Below are 19,006 nucleotides of genomic sequence, written 5' to 3' on the forward strand. Positions count from 1 at the left end.
GTGAAAATACAGCAATCAGAGTGATCACAGACATTGGCTGTGCCTTCATAATACAAGTTTATGTAAAACAAAATTGTCACTTTCATGTAAAACAATGATCAAGTTCTTACGACTTTTCAAATATGTTAACAGTGTGGAACAGTCTTGCAAGAAATTATTCTAAATGCTGCTATCACTCATATAAACTTTGTGCATTGACTGCTTTAAATTGTGACATTTATAGACCGATCTACACCTAAGTCTTTGTTGATAGATGTTACAGTGTTATAGGGAAATGTACATTTACTGCGGGGTTAATATTTAGGAGTCTACTGCTACCACACAAGCAATGTCCACATTTGCAAGTACACCAGATAGTTCACAGGAACATGTCATCATCTTCTCCCTCCTCCTCCTCCTCCTCCTCATGCACTGGGTTTGCTTGTTCCATGTTGTCACACTCCTCCCCAATGTCGGAACAGCCACAGATGTCAGTGCAGCTGGCATCTCGTTTTGGTGCAGCCACACTTCAAGTGGAGTACAGACTTTGGTGGTGGTCATGACTGGAACCCACTTTTCCCCTTCTAATTTCCAGCCATATTCTTGTGGTGATGGTATCTCAGAGTTTGCCGTGGAGTCATTATTCCAGATAATGGCCTAGTAGTGAGCTTGTAGAATTGCTTGATGTAGTGCATTTTGTGTAGGTGGTAGCCTTTCTGATTGTGCCTGCTTCTTTGTGAACAGCCACCACCTCAACTTCTCCACCTTTGAGATCTGAGTTTGAGGTAGGTACACCTTACAAATGAACTGCTCGATAACAGCAAAGGTGTCATCAGTAGGCACTGAGGTTGTGCCCAGGTTTGCAAGTGCAGCTATGCTGTCATCACTGGCATCTTGGAAACTCTTCCAGAAAGCAAGTTTTCCCTTTGTGGCAAAACTGCCGGTATTGTTGGCACCATTGATGGCAAGGAATCCTGGCAAGGCGACAGCACAAAATGTCATTATCTGGTGAGTGAATGCTAATGCTGGAAGCCCCATAGGCTGTTGCATCAGCGGCATGCAGCAGTAGCTTTGTATCTGCTTCTTGTTGAAGACTTTGAAGGTGGCTCATATCCCTGTGAGTTGCTCTGCACTGAGACCCCCAGGCCACCACTATGTGCTTCTCATTTGCATGTGCCTTCTCCAGCATCTTCTCAGGAGTGACTAGAAGATTATTGTCGTCTGGTGCCCTTGGAAGCCATTCACTTTTCATATAGTTCTTTGGCTCTACTGCACATTTCTGGATGGACAGTACCTTGATAGCACTTTCTGTGCCATGTGGCTGATCTTGATTCAAGATCCTGGCAAGTGACATCACCAAGGCATCTCCTTATCTCAGGATAGTCTTTATCGCCATGGTGAGCACGCTCTCTGATGAAGTTCAGTAATTTTTCATGGGCACCTGGTTTCTCCATGAGGACCTCATCTGTCTCTGTTTGGCAGATGATACAAAGCTAGTAGCTGGTGTCATACCTTGCCACTTTTACAGCTGACACTTGAACTTGAGCTGCTGTATCCACAATGGCAGAAGAGACTTACATGCCACTGCTTAATTTGTGTTTTCGATGATTTACCTTCTAAAAAAATCTGGCATGTCTCGCACCCTCAGAAAGGGCATCTCACACCCCCAGGGGGTGCATACACCCCAGGTTAAGAACCACTGCCGGAGAAATAACTGACAACAAGAGCCTCAACACCAGTTACCAATCCCAGTGTGAGCCTACTGAGAGTGCCAGCAGAGGGCTGGGGTTCTGTGCATTCGGAATCACTCTGCAGGCTTTGGATCACATTGATAGTAGCTTTGTAGCTACTTTTTTTTTACTACTGTCTGTCCTGTATAACATATTGTAGCTTTGTTTTGATAAATAGAATGCACTTTTAACATTTCATATAATTAATTAAGCTCTTCACATGAGTGGAGAATGACTGACTAGAATATGGAATTGTGAAAACAGGTTAAAACTTGACAGTTCTTTAAAATAGGTTAAAAATAGTTTATTTATTTACAATACATATGCTACCTAGCTGTTTACAGCATGTAATATGCTATGCCTGTTGGAATAGATATAATATCCAAGAAAAAGTAATCAGAACAACAGTCCTCCAATAGACACATTGCATTATCTTCTGAGACAATTACATTTTTGTCTTATAATAGAACATGTTGTCCTGGAGAATTCTTTTTATTTTTTATTTTAATTTTTCATAAACATTGGAAACCAAAGGATTAATGGGTAAACAATAAAATAAAAAATAAAAATAAAAAAACTGAAATGGGCCAGCTAACAAGTCTCTAAAATGTATAGGATAAGGAAAAATGACAATAAAGAGCAACATTAACGCAAACTGACTATTAACAATTATGCTATCCTTAAATAAGTTTGGTAAAATGTCACTTCAGGAATAAATGCCAAATGCTGTATCAAAAAGACAAGGGCAGTAGTTCTTTATACAGGCCGAGGGCAAACATGTGAAGAATAAGCAGTATGTATTTTATTCATATGGATTTAGGAAAAGTGAAGAATATCAGATCATAAAAGTAGGCTTACGTTTTTGATTATTATGTATGTCTATTTATTTATTTATGACAGTTCCTGTGACTATCGTCCCTCAGCTTTTGGTATCAGAGCATGGCGGTAATGAGAAACCCAACCGGACCCCAGGAAGAACCTTCTTACTTTCAGTAGATCAAAAAACCAATTCCCAGGCTTGTGAGAATTGACCTCTTTGAGACTCACTGTATAATTCAAAGTCCATTATCACTTTTTAATGGGCCTGAGATTGGCTCTGTGATCAATAAACTGTGTGTAATGAATGTGGGTATATATTCATTTCATATGGAACTTGTTTTAAGGTACCTCTTGTTTTATGGGTATTTAAAGTAATGAATGACAAAATAATATCTTACCTTGCACTAGGACACAACCAAAAACAGAAATTATTTATCCTGAGAGAATATTTGTTTTATAATGTACCAAGGCACTAGTATACAATTGGTAGAATACAACCCATATCATAAAATGCACTTATTATTAGAATTGTAACTTCTCTTCATATTCAGCATTTTTTTTGTAATAATAAAAGATAAAAGCTTTATAACAAAATAGTCTACATTTCATGGCTGAGAGTGAATTTGGTTGGCCTGAGAACGTCTGAAAAAGACTGCATTTTTATTACTTTTCAATAAGTTAACTTTTTAGCGCTATATACAGACATAATGAGGCACAACAGAGGACAAGGCTATCTGTCTAATAAACCATTTCAATTTAAAATCAACCTCTTTTTTTTATTTTTCAGTTGTATTTTGCTGGAAGTCTCAAAGCACCAAGTGATTATTAGACTTATTATTAGAGAAAGCCAATCCCTTCAGGTAATTATCCTCGTTTGTGCGCCATGCATCGAAGTCAAATGGCAGAGCTGATTTACCATGTTATTCCTGCTCTCAGTTTTTTGTTTTTTTTATTCTAAATAATTTTAAGAGATTCTCTCCAGTGACATCTGGTGGAAGAAGCGCATTTCCTCAAAAAGAAGCATCCAGCTGTTAATTTAAATCTCTATCTGGTATAAAAACACCAATACAATAAAATGCATTTACATATTAAATTTGTCTAGCCTTACGGGTGAACCAAACATTTCAGGTGCATGACTAATTATCAGACACCGGACTCATCTAGGTATATCCAAGCTTACAACGGAAATTCTAGAGTTTCAGTCATATAAAGAAATTGTAGTTAACAAGCATTTTTTTTAATATAGATTGCATCTCTTCCCTACGTTTCTGTATCCTTGAGTTGCTTGTAAAAGCCACGAATAGCAACAAGTAGAAGTATTCTTCCTTCAATACCCAAAGTCAAAATTTGATGACTCCTCATGACTACTCCACATAAACCAGCTAGAAGGTATCTGTTGAAACAACTTTTGGAGACCCCTGTGGACATTCAGATCCAATTTCTGAATGATACTTCAAGTGAACAAACGCAATATATATATATATATATATATATATATATATATATTATATATATATATAAAATTACTCTGTGTCTGACAAGGGCAGAAACTGAATTTATTTTACATTAGTCACATTAAAGAGGCATGTTTTATTCAGCAACATATCAATTTAGATACACAGAAAGTTGATGTTCCATAATTCATATGGCTATTTATGCACCACTGTAGGTGTAATATTGCCTAGGAAAATAACAGATCCTTGGTGTACAGATGGGACATAGCCAGAAACAGATGGGAAACTATTTCAAATTTCCACAACAGATGTAATTGCTCAGCTGACCTTCATTAGATTTCGAGCATTGAATGATTCCCGGTCCTTTAGACCTTGCCTCCCTGAATCTCTCTTGTCCTCAGCTGAAAGAAGAAATAAGATTTAGTGACATGCCCTATCTCTCAGAGAAATGGTTCAATCAAATTTGGGAAAGTGGATACCAAAATTTAGGGACATGCAAAGTAGAATAAAACATTTTGGAAACTAAGTTAGGAGTATGTACAGCAATGGCCAAAAGTTTTGCATCACCCTATAGAATTAACAAATTTTGCTTCATAAAGTCAAATGAAACCTGCTGAATGTTGAATTACATAACACTTTGTAGTTTTCCACATACTTAATAAAAAGACTTTTGTGGTATCGTTTTGTAGTTTATTTGATTAAAACATGTTAAATAAAAGATCTAAATTATGTCCATATAGGTTTGTTATTTTTTGATGATGATGATGATGTCTCAATCCTAAAATGCTTGGTGATGCAAAACTTTTGGCCATAGCTGCAGAAACCCAACTTGTCAGATCCATCCTCTGGGTGCACTTTGGCATACAGCACATCTACAATAGCAGGGTCATCATTCATGTACTCAATGCCCACTATCTCCAGTGGAAGAGGGTTACTTCCAGTAATGTCCCTGAAAATAAATAAATATGCATGTTAGCAACAGCCTTCACCTTCATGTTCACCTTCTCCATCTCCATAACCAATGCTTTTGATGGAATGGAAAGCCTTATGTAAAGTTGCATTGGTTTTGCGTTAGAGAGGACTAATGGCAGGGCATAGATGAGAGTTAATCATTTTAAGCCTAAATATTTACAAAACAGGTTTAGTGTTTTAATATTTAGAAAGCACACATCCGTCAGATAGAGTGATGAAAGATATAGTTGAATGATAACAAATAGATCTCTGCAAATATGTGCAAGGTGTGTGCATGCATGCAAGTGTGTACATTTGTATTTGTAGATGGGGTAGGGGTATTCAACAGAACTACTTTGTAGAGTATGTAAAATACAACTACAAACAATAGACAACAAAACGGTATACCCTACCATTGTATGCTTTGTGTGTAACCACAGAAAAGACAAATAAATAAATCAGTTACACCTGCTTACGCAAGTCAGACCTTTTGTAATTATACACAACAATTGTAGGTGTATCAGAAAGTATAAGGCACTAACTGCTGCAGTGAAATTAACACAGCTAACAGAGCACAATCCCTTTGCCAACCCCACCACCGCCAAACAAAATGACTGCTACTCACTTGAAAAAGTCCTCCTTGCACTGCTGAAGCAATTCACATGCTTTTGTTACTTCCTTTACATTCAGTAGGGACAGAGTACTAATAGTCAGATGGAGTTTAGCTGGATTCTGGAAAATGCTGCTGTCTACACCATCATCCTTTAAAAACACAGACTCATTAAAAAATATTTACCCTTATACCATAAATAAAGTTTTTTGAGGGGGGAATGAAACAAAACATCTTAAGTGCACTGAATGGACACTAAGAGAAGGTGCAGCACTTCTCTATCACAACCTCCCAAACAAACTTTATTGTTCGCCTTTCCAAAAAAAATGGTTTTACTTTCGTTCTACAACATTTCACCTTAAAATCATGCTTTTCCATTCAGTATTAAGAATTAGGAGGATATCATTTACAGATCCTCAAAAAAAAAAAATGGTTGTTTTGTATCATGACACTTTAAGATCACAAATGATCACCAATTGTCAACTGAAGATGTAAAACTGTGTAATTTGTTGACTTTAGGTGAATAAAAGTGTAGAATTAGTTACTCCTGAACTAACTCATGCTTTTGTTTTTCAGATTTTGTACTGTAAATGTTTTCTTTGAATGATGATGTGCTATGTATTACTATGATTGACAAGGTCTCCTTTGTGTAACAGATTTCAATCAGAAATGTGACTTACTGGATAACTATGTGGTTAATAAATAATAAGTAAAACATATCATGTACATGGGAACAGTTTTTCAGCATCTCCTCTTTAAACTGGATCTCTGGCTGGTTTAGAGCAAAGAACAGGAAGTGAGTAAAGATCTGCTTCCTGCGGAAACTTTCCGTCAGGACCTCAATGCAGGTGGAGGCAGAGATCACTGAGGCTCGCTGCTGACCGATGATGACTGATAACAGATAGCAAGAGAAAATGTAGATAGCTAAGACTTGGTATCAGCCATTGGAATACAGTGCATATTGTTTTAGTGTTCTAGGGCTTAAACAAAATACCTGATGTGGTACATACTACATACAGTACAGAATCGTGCATTAGTATTCCACAACTGTATGTATTTATTTTTAATCCCTCTTTATTTTGAGCACACATTGCAATACCTTTAATAAACAATCATGACATTTTTCCTATACACATTACATAACTTCGTGGTGGCGCGGGAGGAAATAGACTTGTATGACAGAAATGTATCTACAAAGTGCTAAACTATTAAGAAAGGTTGTCTTATGCATGTTAATTTAGGCGCAATCCACAGACAAAAGATGTAAGCATATGTAGTATTAAATAGTACAGAAAAATCAATATAAACTAAAAATCCTTCCTCATACTAATAAAAAAAGACTGGTAGCATTAATGTTAATATGTAGCTGTGCTCTTCAAACCAGGATATCTATCTCCCGATGCTCCTTGTTTCAGGATGTTGATAGAAGTCTGTGTTTCAGTCTCCAGTCTTTTTCTGGTGTCGCCTTTCTTCCCTGATATATCGAATAAAATAGGATTTATTTAGATTATGTTTTTTTTTTTTTTTCTAGGCAGTCTCTTTTAAAATATTTCCAAGCTGCTATTAATAATGTTATACACAATAACTTTAAGTTCAGCACTAAAACAAAATGTATTCTGTACAATAGTTAATAGACTTTTTCCACTGAATGCAAATGTCACGTATTACCACATAGAGCCACATTTTTGTAATGACAAACTGGCAACTTTTCAAGACAGGTAAAGTTAAAAGTTATGTGGTTTGTATTATAGACAAAGAGGAGATGTGATACCTTTTACTGGACTAACTAAACAATAATTACTCACAAGCTTTGTATGTATTCAAAGTTTAGGACTGATTATTTTAATTCATCTAAACAGTGGTTGTTCTTAAAGAAGTAAAATAAATCCATAAAACTGTACTGAATATCAATCTGTATTTTGTCTACAAAAAAACAGACATTTTTTATAACTCATGTGTCAAAGCTTTGTGACTAGGGCCCATTGTTGTAATTTACTTGTGTTTGTTGTTTACCTGCCAACATATTAAACTACCAACAGATAACAGTATGATCAAATCTCATATTTCACGGGGCGAAAACTGGAGCTGGAGTGAAAGGTTGTTACTTGGACAGGTAGTTTGAGGAGTGGCCTCAGGAGATAGGATAGGAAAGAGGTTCCTGACCGGTGAGAGCCTTCTTGGCCAGAGGACAGAGAGCGGTCTTGAAGGCAGGCTGTTCAGCAGCCTCAGGAACCAGAAAACACATAAGATAGATTGGCTCGGCGGAGCAGCAGTCGTGTAGGAGGAATAGGCTTTTGCGCTGAAGAACCTGGAAAAGGAATTATAGAATAGGGAGCTGGAAATAGAGCCCAGTCTCAATTTGAGTAAGACAAAGAGCAGGAGCTGTTAAAGGATACAGTGTGTGGCCAGGGGTCCCTTCTGACTCACGCAGTGAGAAACCCCGCCCCCTCCCCCCTTCGGCGGATGCGCGGGTGGCGGCGGCCATAGAGGTCAGAGAAGTGAACCTCACTTACCCCCCAGAGGAGACCTTGATGCAATGGGAACATGAGAAGGAGGGGAGGAATGGGAGAAAATAAACTGAAAACGCTAGACAGCGAGCTGTGTAAGATTCAGACTTAAATAGGAAATAGTAGAAGATTGAAGGGGAAAGCAGGGTGGAGCCCCAGATCTAACACTAAGTGTAATGCGTGCAGGTTTCCTCATAATAGAGTGCAAATCCAGTAAGCTTTGAGTAAACTTTCTTAACTAGTTCAAACATGCCTGTAGACGCCCATATAAAATTTGAGTCATCTTTGGAAAAAGTGTAATTAGATATCCAAGCACATGTATCTGGTGATTGGATCATTTTAACTCCCCCTTATTTTCTGTGCCAGTAAAATGGAAGTAAACCTCTAACTGTTTAGCGGTTTTAGTCATTCCACTCTTTATTACAGGCATTATCCTAATCCATCTCAACCGAGCCTCTAAATGGAAGCCTTATCCCTATCTCTATTGTGGCAACTGCCATACAGAACTAAAAAAGTCTACATATGAGCTTACGTGTAGGAACACTGGGTACATGTATACCACAGCGATAGCCCACTTCCAGTGTGTCACAGTTTGTTCCACTTCCACTGTGTCTCAGGGCTGACCCAAACATTTTGGGCTAGCGGTGAAAGTACAATGATGTATTTCAGCAGTTTGAATGTCATTAACAAAGAACAGGTTTAACAAAGCTCAACAATATGGGTTAATAATATATATATATATATATATATATATATATATATATATATATATATAGGTATATATATATATATATATATATAATATCATAATTTAAATATTCGTTCAGATATTCGTTCGTTTTTCAAAAGGTAATAAAAGCCATTACATTGCTCTGAACGCAGGAAGAGGCAAAACAACTGCCATAGGGGCCGTTTGTGGCCCCTGTGTGTGCCTTTATTTACAGTATTACTTTACAATATATAACACTTTAAAATAGAAAAATATCCCAGGAGTAAATAATAAGTTGGGTAGGGCTTACTTTACCCCAGTGAATTAACTACAAAACAAATAGCCGTTCAAGTTAAACACTGTTTTATTTATGACCAAAATAAACAGTACATAAAACTGACAACGCATTTTCACCATTGATTTTTTTTTTTTTTTTTTTTTAATTCCCTGACATTGCCGTTTTTGTTCATAGTAAACGGTGGCCAGACACGTTTTCAGAAAGTACTGTCTGTATAAGTTTACTTATGCGTTTCTGTAGCAGAAGCAGCAAACGAAAACTGAAATTTAACATGAAACACTTTCTTGTTATTACATTTCACAGAGCATAAAGCCGCAGCAAAATACACCCAGTCTATATAACAATCACTAAACAACATTCGGTTGCGTACTGTAAATAGTGAAGTTATATGACTCCTTATCTGTTTGCAAAAGCACAAAGCCCACTATTTTAAGAAGTGTAAAATGCACTATCTAGTGCCTCATGGATTTTAAAAACCTCACACATCAACTCTCTCACCACCAAATATCCCAGCACCACGCAGCCCCGGCAGCGCCCTACAGATATCTTTACTGAGGTTTGCCGTAAATCGAACTGTCACTAGCAGTTGCGACGCTGTGTGAAAATTTCGGAGGTAAGAACATTAGTTGTGTTTTTTTTTTTTGTATAACCAAAAGTGTAGGCTATATCCATAACAGTTGTAATATAATAATGTATCTGTTGGTTTAGTTTGACATGAATGGATGAGTTTTTTGTTTTTTTTAGCTTTAAGCAATTCAGATAAATGGAGGCGATTGGGTTTTTTTTATGTACAGTGATGGGTTGTAAAATGCACAATAATATGCGTTCATGTTTCTTCAGATACTGCATTGGCGGGTTATTTAAGTTTTTATACGATTTGCTTTTAATAAAAGGGACAAGCCTTTAGTTGTGTTTTAGTGGGCTACAGCATCCTTCCTAGACGATTATGTGTAGTATTAGCTCGCATTGTGGCATAGTGATGTTGACAGAAACACATGATTTTAGTGTGTTACTTTAGCTATTGCAGGTTTAGGACAAGAAGATGGCTGCTTCCTCTTCGTCTTCTTCAGCTGGTGGAGTCAATAGCAGCACAGTCACTGGATCAGGGTTTAGTGCTTCAGAGCTCGTTCCACCCCGCAAAGTACTCTATACCTACCCCAAAGGGGCTGGAGAAATGATGGAAGGTAGGTCACTCATGCAATAAACTCCTACTCAAACGTACTTTAACACACTTTTTTTTTTTTAAATGTGTTGAAGGAATTCTACAAGCTGGCTAATATATTGCGGGGTCCTCTAAACAGCTGCAGACCACTTTTAAGTTTTGCAAGTTTAGAGACTAGAATCTACACAACGATTGGAAGAAGAGTGACAATGATATTAAAGCTAATTGGGGCCAGTTTTGAAGCAAGTATGCTTTTAACAGTGTAAAGCTAGCAAGAAACTATTTAGAACTGCATCAGTAATATAATAGTTCTTTCCTACTGCTAAGTTGTTTCTTGGTCGTTTATATACTGTACTGTTTACCAAAAATGCCTCCGCTTTTGTCTTTGCTTCAAAGTAGGACCCAAGGAGTAGCATATTTATATACAATTTTAAAATAACACTCCAGAATATTATTTTACTGATTTTAGTTCCTGAGGCATCAGACTCCATTAGTTACAGAATCTGTACATCCCATAATTATACAACGCTTGGGGCTGACAATGCATAGCTTTTAATACTAGCCTTCCACCTATTTAAAAACGCAGGATAAGAAAGGAAAACCAGAGACCCACCCAAAGCCTAAACACACAAGAGCTGTCATTATAGAAGTTTCTAGCTCTCTGTGACTGATGCCTAGCCTGTCTTTGCTTTTGGTTCTGCATTTATTTCAGCAGATAAGCAGAGTCCCCCGGTTCCCATTCTCCCCTCTCTCTGAGCCAGCCGTTCTTCTAATCACAATTCATTAGGGCCACTTGTCTGCCAATTGAAAATAAGCCAATGCTCACCTCATTTTTGCAACCAGTCCAGATCACTACAGTATAGATAAAGGCGGTACAAGAACAATGCTGTATTTTTTTAAAACCTTTATTTTACTAGGTAAGCACGTTGAGATTAAAATCTCTTTTACAATTGCGACCCAGCCAAGAAAGGCAGCAGCAACACAATAAAACACAGATATCAGTGAAACAGTCAACAATCAAATAGTAACAAACAGTAACAAGTCTACTCAACTACTTAAAACGTATTGAGATCTCGTCCCATCTGCATCGGCTGATTTCTTAATTACTTCCTGCACACTAATTAACAGGTTATTGTGGGTAAAAAGGATCTAGAGGTCATGGAAAAATTAATTGCAAGGCAAAAAGGATACAGGATCAAGGATTTTATTTGTACTGTCCTTATACTACACATTTAAAAATGTTTGCAATCATTCTAGTGGTTCTAGCAAATGCTGTGCTTTATGCCTTTTTTTACATACAAGAAACTATGAAACTACAATCCTTGCTAAGATTAAAGTCCACCATTGAGTTCCTGCATGAGTGGATACAATTCTTCAGTGGAAACAACTTTTGATTATTATTTTTTTTTTTGTGTGTGTGTTTGTAGATGGCTCTGATAGGTTTTTGTGTGAATCCGTGTTCAGCTTCCAGGTTGCGTCAACTCTTAAACAGGTGAAGCATGGTAAGTACAAGATCATGTTTATGATTATTATCTACACTAGATACATTATCTACATTCTAAGGTCCATAAATAGATCTCACATTAGAGAACTATTTTAGAAATGTTCCAGAACTGAAACTTGACAGTCTCTTGTTAGTTTAGTATCAATCAGAAGCCCTCCTGCCCTTCAGTAGATAAACAGCACAGAACCAAATCTGGACATGGAATTGTTCCATTATAAAAATATTGTCCCAGACCCTGTGCAAGGGTGTCTGTTTTAAGGCTGTCTGCATTTTCATTTACTTGGCAATGGGTGCTGTTATTGCATTGGCTGATGTAAGGGAGTATTTCTAGAGTACTTATGTTGGGAGAAAGAGAGATGCATATTTTCCTTTGTTTATAACAGAACAGTCATCACATAGTTTACCTGCAGAGAAATGTGTACATAAGGTAACCCAGTGCATCCTTGTCTCCGCAGATCAACAGGTGTCTCGAATGGAGAAACTTGCAGGCTTGGTGGAAGAGCTAGAAGCTGATGAGTGGAGATACAAACCAATCGAACAGTTGTTAGGTTTTACACCTTCATAAATGTAAAGGCAGTAGGACACCTGAAAAAAACAAATGCCACATTTACTTGTAAACTGTGACATATTTCACAATAGCTACACAATTCTTACCCACACTTGTTTTTTTGTCCCCTATCTTTTCATGGAAAAGTTAATGCACACCCTATATATGGCGGGAAATCCCTTTTTACAAATGTCAAGCTGATGTATTCAGTTGAAAACGAAATACAATTAATATATACCCTGTTTAAAGGAATTGCCCATACATCTGTCCAATAATTGAAAATCCCCCCCATCTGAAAAAAACGGCTATTTTTTGTATTTGTATCTTTTTATTTTTTATTAACACTTTAACAGAATTGCTCATTTTAAGGGCATGTCTGAAATCAGAACACCCAGCTGAATAGGATCATGTCTCTAAGCATTATTTTTTTTAAATAAGTAGGCTCCATCTAAAATTGGATCTTCTCTAAATGGAAAACAAGACCTTTTGTTTAAACCTGACCATGTGCAAAACAAACAGTGTGGTTCTATGGACAGTGTACGTTTGTGAAGCCATGTATTTGTGTCTAGAAACTGAATTGAAATGTGGGAATAGTTTTTATTTTATAATTTGTATCTCTTTGTATACAGTCTGTACATTACACAGTGTATATCAAACAGCTGAGGGCTCATGTTCAAAAAGTTAACTTATTTTACAAGTGCTCTGATATTAAATAGTTTTTAACAATATTACTTCATATCAAGTTTGTACATTTCTTTTCAGTGAAAATATATTTTCTTCTTACAAGCAGTACATACAGGTTTATGGAGGTAATTTTGCCTCACACATCTGATAACTAATAAGATGTTTTTTACCCTCTTTTTCCCTCAGTAGTCTTTTAATGATTGCAGTCACTTAGTCATTAACAGCATCGATACACGTGCAAGGTTTGTTTGGTTTTAGTGAAAACTGGTAAAAACAACCACAAAACTCTTCTCATTATTTAAACTGTCAAACCCCACTATATCAACATATATCCACATATGCCTTGTGAATGTTAGGAAACAAGTTTGAATGTAAAATGGTGAGTGAGTTCTTTGAGGGAAGATGGATGTCAAATTACATGGAGAACAGTGAAAAAAGATAGCATTTACTGTTGTGTGGTTCATATCAATATTGTAATAACATTCACGTGATTTCGTGAGACTTTATTAACCAGACTTGCATTACTCCAAGCAAACTGATACTGGAACTACTTCAGTGTTACAGCCACCTGATTGAAAACTGGTCTACTTTCAATTTACTTAGGAAATCATTAATGAAGTGTTAGTAAGTGAACATCAATCTTCCACCACATTCCCAAGGTTTATTGCAAAACACTTTTCCCCAGCTAGAAAGTTTGTTTTGTTTGTTTGTTTTGTTTTCGGATATAATGATTAATTGTTTTATTGATGAAAAACTTTAAAGATAACATGATACAGTCTGGCCTATTGTTGCTTAGATAGTGCATAATTGAGTTTATACTGAAAGCAATTCTCAGTTTGGAGAAACATGAGAGAGAGATAGTCCTCTCCCAAGGATTTCAGTTAAACAAAACAACACCTTTTCTTTTGACTACATATCTTCAGAGAGCATGATTACTGTAAGATGTCTGCACCCATTCTAAAGTATTCACAAGTAAGAATATTTACAGTGTTAATCTTTCAATTGATTTGCCATTTTAATGCTATAAACAGAAAATTAATAAGATCCTAAAAAAATAACAGACTGTACCTCACTACATTGGCAAATACTGCATAATCATAACAAGCCTTGACAGAATTGTACAAAGATATACTCTGAATGTTTATTTTTGATATACCAATATGCATGCTGTATGTTCCCTACAGAACAAACAAACATGTGGTACTGTAAAAGCCATTGACGACGTTGTTTACTTAAAAGCTAAAATTGAGCACACTTTGTACTGCGACTGAAGTAATAAAAATCAGTTGAATGCCGGTACATGCCGAACATGTGTCCACCAATAAAATACAATGAGGCTGATGAACCATGTGACAACATCAAACAATACAAATGATGAAACATAGATATAGAAGTTCGGTTGAAAGCAGGCATTCTGCTCATTTATCACGTGGATTTAATTAGACAAATTGTGGGGTTTATCTACTGTGTTTATTATTCTGGTCCTTTGTAACTTTTAGTATTGTGGTTAAAGTTAAAGAATATACTCTATCAAACTACAATATTTCTTACCAATTATATCTTGTAAATTCTATAACACTGTGTAACACAATTTTTGTTCCTGGGTAGTAAGTGCTATTTCCTAATTGCTTATGCCTCAAAAGTATAGAAAATGGCTATTATTCCCCACAAACTGCTTTTGTGACCAGTGATATTTTGAAATGTACCTATTTCCAATGAGAAAACGGTCTTTTTGTTCACATAAAGTCAGAAAAAAACAACATATGAATCCAAATTAACGTATTTATACTAAAGTAATACAAAAATGACTACAAAAGATTTAGAAGTGAGTAGTTTTTCGGGATTTACGATTATACTGTAAATCACTTTCACGAATCAGCCCCCAAATGTAGTCTCCCATCATGTTCTCGTTATACTGCCCTTGGTAGTGGCGTTCAAAGCCCAGTATATCCTGGTGGAAGCGGTCGCCTTGCTCCTCCGAGTACGCTCCCATGTTCTCCTTGAATTTATAAAGATGAGCATCAAGGATATGGACTTTGAGGGACATCCTACACCCCATTGGGCCGTAGTTCTTCACCAGAGTCTCAACCAGCTCCACATAGTTTTTGGCCTTGTGATTGCCCAGGAAGCCCTGAACCACTGCAACAAAGCTGTTCCAAGACACTTTCTCCTTACTAGTGAGCTTCTTGGTGAATTCATTGCACTCCAAGATCTTCTTTGTCTGTGGTCCGACGAAGACACCGGCTTTGACCTTTGCCTCAGACAGCTTAGGGAAGAAGTCTTGAAGGTACTTGAAGGCTGCCGACTCCTTATCTAGAGTTCTGACAAATTGTTTCATAAGGCCCAATTTGATGTGCAGTGGTGGCATCAGCACCTTCCAGGGGTCCACCAGTGGCTCCCACTTGACGTTGTTCCTCCCCACAGAGAACTCGGTCCACTGTGGCCAGTCCCGCCTGTGGTAGTGCAACTTGGTGTCCCTGCTGTCCCAAAGGCAAAGATAGCAGGGAAACTTGGTAAAACCACCTTGGAGACCCATCAAGAATGCCACCATTGCAGCCTCTTGATGCCATCTCAGAAAAATGCAGATATGTATCCACTTAGGCAGCTGCAACTAAACTGAACTGGTGGGCTTAAGGCCCCTGTATTTATACTACTATTTATATTACTGGAAAGTTCTAGAAAGTTCTAGAAGTTACTCCAAGTTTACTCAGCACTGAATCTATCTGGAATGTTCTGGAAAATAGGTAAATTTCAAACTATCACTGTCCTGGTCACAAAAGCAAAGTTTGTGGGGAATAATAGCCATTTTCTATACTTTTGAGGCATAAGCAATTAGGAAATAACACTTACTACCCAGGAACAAAAAAAAAAAAAAAAAAAAAAAAATTGTTACATGGTGTAATGAATTACTTAATGTTAGGGCTTTTGAGTGATTATGCATACATTACATGTAATTATATATATAATAAAGTAAACTTTAAATACCAAAATGCAAACACTTAAATCACACTTTAAATAAGTTTAAAATGAATGCATTTTCTGAAACAGCTGTTCATATCCTAGTATAAATTTATTTTACTGAATGTTTTGGGGTGAAGACAATCACTACAACCCCATATCATATGGAACTATAAGATATGTGATTCATGAAGATATGTGAAAACAACAAGATGAAAAGCCTTAGTTAATATTTTTTAGAAAGTGTAAATGTATTCAAGGTCATTTAAATCACTAAACATCTACTCCATGACAAATTATCCACCAGTATGCCCTATTCACAAACACTGTATATTCAAAGTTATTTTTTAGAATGAAGTTCGATATTATTGAAGATAGTTGCTAAAGAAACCAAATTAAAGTCTACACTAGAATGGTTTAATTGAAAACGTATTTTATTCATATGAACTGACTTTGTAAAATTATTTTCCAGCTAAAGCTTTGTGAATAGGGAGTAGTGTTCCTTAAAAAAATGGTAATGGCACAAAACCCAATTCTTAACTCATTATGTAAATCCTGGTATTTTTACCTACACTTCTGTCATCATTACCGGCGTGTTTTTACTTTTTACAAAAAATGTGGAGTAAATTTGGCACGGGAGGAACTATTTAGTAAAGCTAGGTATTTAGCCTTTGTCTGCTAATAAACATACTTGACTGTCAGAATATAATGTACTTTAATTGTAAGTTATTGACGTAACGTATCATTTTGGCTTTATGATATGATCTATGATATTTCTATAATTTTGAAAATACTAAACCCTTGTTAGCTAGTGGGAGTGGGACAATCGTTAAAAAATGTATTTGAATGTGCAGAATGCGAAGAAACAACACATTTGTAATCTCAAGTTTTCATTCCTGCTCTTTCTGGACGGTTTGTTCCAGGCTGAGAGTCACATGCTACTACAGTGTTTCTTTTGGCAGAGTTCCATACATTGCTCTAGTGTCCACTAAGAGTAGAGCGTATGTTGTAAACAGTTTTTTTTTTTTTTTTTTTTTTTAGTGTTCAGAATACTTCAGGGGTAAACACACAGTGTGCATCACAGACGGCTTCAGTTAAACAAGATAGTAGAGTTTATCGACTTGCATATGTATTCTCGCTGATACTTTTAAGGACAGTGGTTTGGGATAGAATATGTCTAAATACATAGCTAACAAAACATAAATACCATGATTGCTAACAAACCATGCTAACCTGTTAATATCAACAAGCATTAGACTGGTGTTTCACAGAGAATCATATAGCCTCCTCTGGTGAACGCCCTTTTTATATACAGTACTAGAGTACCACAGATTTAATGTTTTCCAGCACTGTTTCGTGTTTGTATTATTAGGCAATGTCAAATAAACTTATGTAAGCATCTGCCACAATGTGTTGATTTAGCTTCCAGTGTGTTTCCTTTTTATTTAAATTAAGGAAAATATTGCATTCTGAGGCAGAACTGGCTCAAGTGAAACTCGTCTTTTCATCCAGCTGAGAACTGAACAGAATGTCCTGTTTCGCGAGCTTTTTGTCAAGAAAGCACATCTGAGTCATAGAGAGAGTCTACCGGACACCAACCCAATATTGGTTTATTTTAATGTTATAGAATCGTGCGTGTGCATAACAATTCTATACACAACAGATCACGTGACAGTGCAATGTTTAGTAACACTAAAAACGTTTCCACTTGAAGTCTTTTTCAATGTCTCTGAGTCTTCTTTTAGTATTACGACATATTTTGCTTCTGATGGACTGCCAGCAACTAAATCGTTTCTTGCTGTTATGCTAATTTTGTTTTCATTTTATAAACAATAGGCACACATTTTGGCACATCAGACCGACTGAGGAGGGAAACATTTTTAATTTTAATCTAATTGAGAATCCAATGTTTACATTAAGAGTTCCTCTATTCTTTACAATGGGGCTCCTATTTCTGTTCTGTACAGTTTGTTCCAAGCTGTACAATGTGTTATTTTGGCACACATCCAATACAACTTCTGTGTCTACTAAGAAAAGAACAAGGAGGGTCTGGCTGTAAACATTAATGTATGGTTGTTTTGATACATTCTTCTTAATATCTTTCAGAATACTTTAACGAATAGCTCTCCATTAATACAATATGAATCCCGTATTTGGACAGTATTCCAATACAGTGTTTGAATTTGAATTTGAATTTGAACGGGCAGACGATAGGACCCCGTAGAAACGCCTTGAGTTTTTAACTCTCATTGTTTCTGTGTTAGCTGAGGTTCTGGATAACAATACGTGGAGCCAAGCTGACTCTATTTTTTATTTTATTTTTTTCCAAGGCAGTGATAACCTATCCGTTTTAAACAAATGTTTATCTGCTCGGTATTATATTTAAACCATGTTTACAATGACAATCAACCCACAGTATATCAAGATTAAATGTTATAAGGAATTGAATTATACCTCATAAGAAATATATTGTATTTGTCACCCAATGAGTTATTATATAAAATAAATTCAATATAAGCAATGCATAGTTTAGGAACAGAAATAGCGTAACATACAGAAAATAAAATACAAATGAATGCTGGTGGTGGGTTTGAGGGTGTGAGATCTATATAATGTCTAGACTGCGTTTTGCTATTGATATAATTCTTAGTCATCGCCTAACAGGCGCCTATTAAAATGCATACAATTCTATATGCGACGGTATGTAGATGAAATACTTTTATCCACATTGAATTACAATGGAAGCACTTCATTCAAGTCTCTTAGTAAAATGGAGGTAAACACTTGACCATATAACGTTGCTCAAAGGGCTGCAAATAAATTAACAGAGGTCTGCAAATATTTACAGGTACTAGATAGATAGATAGATAGATAGATACCAAGCAATGAAATCATCGTTCATGTTGATTGGTTTTATCCTTGTTCTCCTACAGTACATGTGTAAGATTTGCATTTCTTTTTGGAAGGGGGGATGGTAGGTCCCAGTGATCACCCCCTCAGGGTATAAAATGTTACCAGGCAGGACTCGAACGTTGTGAACGTGAGCTGTACCCTGATTGGCTAGGAAAGTGAATGCTGGGCGGTCTCTATTCGT

General features: G+C 36.5%; 1 protein-coding gene and 1 pseudogene across 2 annotated transcripts; one reads left to right on the forward strand and one right to left on the reverse strand.

Moving 5' to 3' along the window:
* Positions 1–358: 358 nt before the first annotated feature.
* Positions 359–8,954, reverse strand: LOC121325886 (annotated as a pseudogene).
* Positions 8,955–9,564: 610 nt separating this feature from the next.
* Positions 9,565–12,998, forward strand: LOC121326257 (anaphase-promoting complex subunit 16-like). Of its 2 annotated transcripts, none has more exons than XM_041269490.1 (4): positions 9,565–9,670; positions 10,076–10,241; positions 11,647–11,721; positions 12,179–12,998. In XM_041269490.1, exons 2-4 carry the CDS (start codon positions 10,100–10,102, stop codon positions 12,286–12,288), a joined length of 327 nt encoding a protein of 108 aa, XP_041125424.1. In that variant the 5' UTR covers positions 9,565–9,670; positions 10,076–10,099; the 3' UTR covers positions 12,289–12,998. The 2 variants fall into 2 exon arrangements, with proteins under 2 accessions (XP_041125424.1, XP_041125425.1); XM_041269491.1 differs by having other exon boundaries at positions 9,590–9,670; positions 10,063–10,241.
* Positions 12,999–19,006: the final 6,008 nt, after the last annotated feature.

This window comes from Polyodon spathula, chromosome 13 (genome assembly GCF_017654505.1).
Source record: "Polyodon spathula isolate WHYD16114869_AA chromosome 13, ASM1765450v1, whole genome shotgun sequence".
Classification (NCBI taxonomy): domain Eukaryota; kingdom Metazoa; phylum Chordata; class Actinopteri; order Acipenseriformes; family Polyodontidae; genus Polyodon; species Polyodon spathula.

Bases quoted from the DNA above. Each gene is read 5' to 3' on its own strand.
- LOC121326257 (XM_041269490.1), top strand. From the start codon at position 10,100: ATGGCTGCTTCCTCTTCGTCTTCTTCAGCTGGTGGAGTCAATAGCAGC. The intron at 10,242-11,646 runs GTAGGTCACTCA...GTGTGTTTGTAG, and splicing joins GGCTGGAGAAATGATGGAAG to ATGGCTCTGATAGGTTTTTG. The intron at 11,722-12,178 runs GTAAGTACAAGA...TTGTCTCCGCAG, and splicing joins TCTTAAACAGGTGAAGCATG to ATCAACAGGTGTCTCGAATG.